Below are 6,231 nucleotides of genomic sequence, written 5' to 3' on the forward strand. Positions count from 1 at the left end.
TAGCTCTGATGGCTGGAGCAGAACTGGTGGATGTGAATGAAGCCTTGAAGCAATCAGTTTGGAGGAATGCAATGATGGAGGACCTCGGGTCAATTGAGAGAAACAACACGTGGAGGTCGGTAGATCTTCCACCTAGAAAGCAGTGCATTGGAGTTAAGTGGGTTTTCAAGAGGAAGTTGAATCCAGATGGCACCGTTCTGAAGTATAAAGCAAGGCTCGTTGCCAAAGGCTTTCTGCAAAGAAAAGGAGTTGATTTTACTGAGGTTTTTGCACCTGTGGCAAGGTTATCAACTATACGTTTGGTTGTTGCAGTTTCATGTGCTAGAAAATGGCTGATGTTTCAGTTGAATGTTAAATCTGTGTTTCTGCACGGAACATTGAAGGAAGAAGTCTACGTTCAAAAGCCTCCTGGATTCAGAGAAAGAGATAATGAGGATAAGGTATATAAGTTGCAGAAAGCCCTCTATGGATTGAGACAAGCACCCAGAGCATGGAACAAGAAAATTAACTCTACTCAATCACGGTTTTGAAAAGTGTGCAATAGAACATGGAGTTTATGTGAAAAATAGTTCAGATGGAAACCTTATGATCATTTGTCTATATGTAGATGATCTCTTGGTGACTAGATCAAGTTAGAAAGATACAGAAGAGTTCAAAGAATTGATGAAAACTGAGTTTGAAATGACATATCTAGGAAAGCTCAGTTATTTCTTAGGTATGGAATTTACCTATACTGCTACTGGATTAATTATGCAATTTCAAAAGCATGTGAAAGAGTTGCTTGAAAGATTCAATATGGATCAATGATATGTTGTCAAAAGTCCATTGGAAGTAAATGTTAAACTGAGAATATATTATGCAAAAGAGGTGGTGAACGAAACAATGTACAAACAATGGTTGGGTCATTGCGTTTCTTGTGCAATAGCAGACCAGAGCTGATGTTTTATGTTGGATTGATAAGCAGATTCATGAACCAACCCAAGAGTCACGTGCTTGCTGCCAAACGCATAATGAGATACATCAAAGGCACACCAGATATTGGAATCCTATTTCCCTATGGAATAAAGATACTTCTGGATACATTTTCTTTGTGAATGAGGTACCTATCTTGTGGTGCTCTAAGAAGCAAACCATAGTGGCGTTATAGAGTTGCGAGGCTTAGTATATAGCAGGATGTTATGCGGCTTGTCAAGGTATTTGGCTCAAAGAATTGTTGGCAGAATTGAAGGTTGTAAGGGAGAGTATTGTGAAGCTAAGGTTGGATAATACTTATGCTATCAACTTGGCAAGGAATCCTGTAAGTCATAGGAGAAGTAAACACATAGAAGTGAAATATCACTTCTTGAGAGACACGGTCAATAGAGGAAGAATTGAACTCTCCTCCTTTAAAACTATAGAGCAATGGGCAGATTTGTTTACAAAAGCTTTAACATGTGATAGATTTGAATTTTTGAGAAAAGAAATTGGTGTTGTCTAACTTATTTAGCTTGAATTAAGGGAGAGTGTTGGTGTATATAATTCAAGCCTTGTTCTGTTAAATGTTTTTTTCTGTTATTATAGTTACTGTGTTATCTGTTACTGTGTGCTCTTGTATATAAATCAAACATCTCTATGACAGTAATACATTCCATTTTCTCGTATTCTTTCCTTTGTTTTTGTTCTTGTGAGACACTTTTTCTCTGTTATTCTTTGTTCTATTAGGATATACAGATGAATTTGATTCTCGTATTTAAGGATTTTCAAGCAAGGGAAAATGTTGCAAGAGAAGCTCGGGATACCATCTCGTCACTTTAAAAAGGATTTGTGGATGATAAAAGATATTTTACAATATTTTTCCTATATGATGGTCATTTATGGATGAAGATAAAAAAAAAGATGGAAAGGGATTGGAATCCATTCTAGAAGGACAGAGAATCGATTCTAATGATAAATTGTTTAGAGATTAGGAAATATGGAACTGGTTCAAGAAAAATAGGAAACAAATTTCAATGAGAGAATGCTTTATTTTTTTTTTTAGTTTTTTTATTAATAGTAATATTATTATTATTTATAATTAATAATAATAATTATTATTAATAAATAATAATATATTAATTTTTACTATAAAGACAAAATAGTAATCTTATTTTTTTTATTTATTAAAACTTTCTTTTAATATATTATAAGTTACAATATTTACAAACTTTATCTTTAAATTCATTCACTTTCACTTTTAAATATCTTTTAAAAAAATAGAAACTCTACTTTTAAATCTATCACTAATTCAAAAACATTGATTAATCTCATCCCTTAGACGTTGATTAGGGGTAAGCTCGACGTATATTGATGACCTATGGCATTTTTGTAAATAAGTTGGCCATATAGACGTCAGTTAGGAAGTGCCCCGACGTCTATTGTATTTTAGATGTCGGGGGTCTCCCAACTGACATCTATATGTCTGACAGGTGGGTGAAAAGTCATTTCTTTCAGGCATATAGATGTTAGTTAGGAGGGGCCCCGACATCTATATGGCAAAAATTAAAGGTTATTCACCTACCGTCAGACATATAGACGTCAGTTAAGACGGCCCTGTCGTCTATATGTCTGCCAGGTTAGTGAATAGTCACTCTTTTCTGCCTTGTAGACGTTGGATCTCACCAAACTAACGTTTATATGGCGAACATTAATGGTTATTCACCTACCTGTCAGACATATAGACGTCGGTTAGGAGATACCCGACGTCTATATGTCTGCCAGGCAAGTGAAAAGTCATTTCTTTCCGTCATATAGACGTCGGATGCCTCCATACTAACGTCTATAATTGTATATAGAAGTCAGTGGCCTTAGTAGTCGACGTCTATAAGCCCCGCGAATATTAATTTTTAAATCAAAAAGACGTCGGATTAATGAGGTCACCGATGTCTTTCCCATTATAGACGTCGGGCTCGTGTGCAACCGACGTCTGATTTCTTGTTAAAACAGTGATTGTGAACCAGCAATTTCGCGCACTTCATCATCTTCCTTGACTTTTCTCTCCGTTCCATTGAATTTACAAGTGCGTTTAATCTCTTTTGATATGGTTAAACTTGCTTTTAATCCGATTAAAGTAATCTTTGATGTATTATCTTTTATTTGAACCGATTAAAATGTGTTTTCGTTGTGTTTTGGTGCAGTTTTTTTCTTGTGTCTTTGGGTAGCGTAGTGCACCTTCTCCCTTTGCTAGTTTCCTCCTAAGAAAAACTTACGTTTTTTGGATCTCTCATGGCATTCCAACCCGAAGACGAACCTGAGTCATTGCATAGAGCCATTCCCACTGCCAATGAAAAAGAAAACGGTGAGAATATGGTGTTCTTAGGAGTGACTCAGGTGCTACTACCCTACCCAAAGACACGAGAAAAACCGCATCAAAACACAATACTTCATAGACGTCGGTTAATGTAATGACTAACATCTATAATGCCCATAGACGTCGGGTAATGCAATGTGTGACGGCTTTATAGACGTCAGACGTGTCACTGAACCTACGTCTAGGATGCCCTTAGACGTCGGTTAGTGTAATGTTTATGTCTTTATAGACGTTGAGTTTTGGCCTAAACCGATGTCTATAGTGACGTCACACCTGCAGAAATCCGACGTCCTATTAATGTCACCGGTAAAAACGTCAGTTAGTAAAATAACGTTAAAAGCCCAAAATAACTGACATCTAACATCTAAATTCCATTATGCACTAATATATCCATATTCATTCTCAAATCTATCTTCACAAATAAATATACCTTAAAAAGACTTAAAATAATTCTTATAAAGCTTGATATTTGTCTCTTTCTTTGCCTGCATAGTTTTTTAAATTTATTAAAGTATACAGGAGAGTGAAATATAACCAAAAAAATCAATGTAAAATAGATATATAATTAATAAATTTTATAAATCATTATAGAAAGTTTCTGCAATAATGTCACAAACAAACCATTCTTTCCTCAGCTAATAAATGTCATGCAAGTCTTGTTTAAAAGCCATAAACTAAATTTCTTTTACCAAGAATTTAAAAAAAAATAATACTTTTATACACCAAAAATCAATTATTTTCTGTGAACATATGTTTTCACATACTGAAAATGAATCTCTAACTACACCTTTTCAAGGACAAAAGTTTCTATCAACCACCATATCAACTAAAACATCCATTAAAAAATAATAGTTTTCCAAAGTTGTGACATAATCATAAAAAATATTAAATCGGCACAGATTTAGACATGAATATTCTTAGTATTTTCAACTATTAATGTCATGAATCATTCTACTATTGACCAGTTTATTTTTATGTTTGGTTTCTGTTTCCGGAAGCAGGTAACACTATTATAAATATAATAAATTATATTGATTACATATGATTTACTTAGATTGAGATGCATACAAAATTGTGTGTATATAAAAAGGAGGCATATCCTATTTTTGCTTCAAATTCTACAATGTTGTCCAGTTGGATTTGGATTGCATGAATGAAGCCTCTCATGACACCACCACCACCACCACGTGCCTATCATTTGCTTCCACCTACAGACACGTCCCTACTGTCTCAAATTCCAATATTTTTATTTTTTTATTATATTCTATTCTATATATTTATTTATTTTCCAACATCACCATCGTCTCTCTCAAACAGAAGCAACTACATATGTGCCAACAGCACAGTTGTAGTGAAAACTGAAGCCCGAAAAAAGCTTTTTTACACTCACTCTTGCTAACTATGGCTGGTACCCAATTCTTCAATCTTTCAAGATCTTCCTTGGCCAAGCCCTCTAGGCCTCTTCTCTACAACCCCATTAAGGTATTTTGTTTATCCTTCCTTTCTCTTCTCTCTATACGACGGTGCTTCGTTTCAAAAGATTGTTAATCTGTGTGTGGTAAGAACGAACTCTGTGATTATTTCTGTTTCTTGTTACTCAATTTTGGTTTGTGATCTGGTGGGTGTGTGGGAGGGCAGAGTAAATGTGCAAACTTTTTATTCTGTTTTGTTCAATTGCATGATTCTTTTGTTAAGACCGAGAAGTGGATCAAGTTTTCAAAAAGCATGAGAAATCAAGAAAGGTTTAATTTTTGGATTATTGGATGTGAAAATGAGATCTCTACTGAAATGGGTTTGTTAGAAAGTAATTGAGCATGCAAAGTGTTTATCTGGGTATCATAAATTGGTGACATTTGAATGAATACTGTGATTGATTTTGATGCACTTGTTGAATGAAAATATGAACATGCATGTCAGAATTATGGGCAAGGAAGCAAGGGGAGGGGTTTGATGGAAGAGAGGGCACCTTCCACAGCTGAAGAATTTGAGAGGGTGGCAGAGGAGAAGAAGGTCAAGGAAGCCCAAAAGGGGGTGCCAAGTCAGACCTTTGGCAAGGCCGTCGATGGTGCTGAAGAAGCTGTAATAGGTAAACAAAAGGTTGAATCAGTTAAAAATAGGTACAAAGGGGGTGAATAGGAACCTTCAAACTGTGTTTAGCTGTTGTATATGCAGCCAGAGAATAAGTGAATGCTGTCTTGTATTCCAAAAAAAGATTGTTTAATTGTCAGTGTTTTTACAGACATTTGAAACCCTTTACCCTTTAGCCTTTTGTTTAGTAAATTATTCATGTCTGTTCATTGGATCTTGAAAAGAGTTCTATTCTATCATTATAATATTCTGTTAACTCATGAGTTTGCAGCTAATTTGATTGAAATTCTGAGTTTGTGGGTCAAGTTAAGTTCTTTACTTTGTGTGAATGATTGAAACTTCACAAAGCATAGGCTTTACAGATATACAATTTGGTGTGGTATGATGGTCATATAACCAGTTTTCTTTTCTTTTACCTTGAGAGTAGCATCTTAAATTATTATATTAGTCTCTGACTCTCTCAATCTGAAGTACCTTGAAAGATCACACGAGCTTCTGACTTACAAATAACTGAGTCATAGGCATTTTTTTTATTATGGTTGCTGTGAAAACAAAAGGACATTCTAAGGCAAAGGTTTGGAACTTTGTTCTATGGATGATGATTGCTCTAGTTGTTTGTGTGTGGTGTTTAGTGCATCATTGGTGAATATGTTGTACTGGTGGTGGGACATTGATGTTCAACTAAAGCAACCAACCAAGCACATCACCGGAAATTGCGCATGTCATTCAATGTTATTTTTCCTTTTTTTTTACATTTTTTCTGGTGATAAAACTGAAAAGGGTGAGAATTTGGGGCCATTGAAGAACCCCTCTTTTAG

General features: G+C 35.1%; 1 protein-coding gene across 2 annotated transcripts; it reads left to right on the plus strand.

Moving 5' to 3' along the window:
• Positions 1-4,612: 4,612 nt before the first annotated feature.
• On the plus strand, positions 4,613-5,673 carry LOC106778415. 2 transcript variants are annotated; one of them, XM_022776187.1, is made up of 2 exons: positions 4,613-4,807; positions 5,234-5,673. In XM_022776187.1, exons 1-2 carry the CDS (start codon positions 4,727-4,729, stop codon positions 5,459-5,461), a joined length of 309 nt encoding a protein of 102 aa, XP_022631908.1. In that variant the 5' UTR covers positions 4,613-4,726; the 3' UTR covers positions 5,462-5,673. The 2 variants fall into 2 exon arrangements, with proteins under 2 accessions (XP_022631908.1, XP_014521859.1); XM_014666373.2 differs by having other exon boundaries at positions 4,617-4,807; positions 5,243-5,673.
• Positions 5,674-6,231: the final 558 nt, after the last annotated feature.

This window comes from Vigna radiata, unplaced genomic scaffold (assembly GCF_000741045.1).
Source record: "Vigna radiata var. radiata cultivar VC1973A unplaced genomic scaffold, Vradiata_ver6 scaffold_335, whole genome shotgun sequence".
NCBI lineage: Eukaryota > Viridiplantae > Streptophyta > Magnoliopsida > Fabales > Fabaceae > Vigna > Vigna radiata.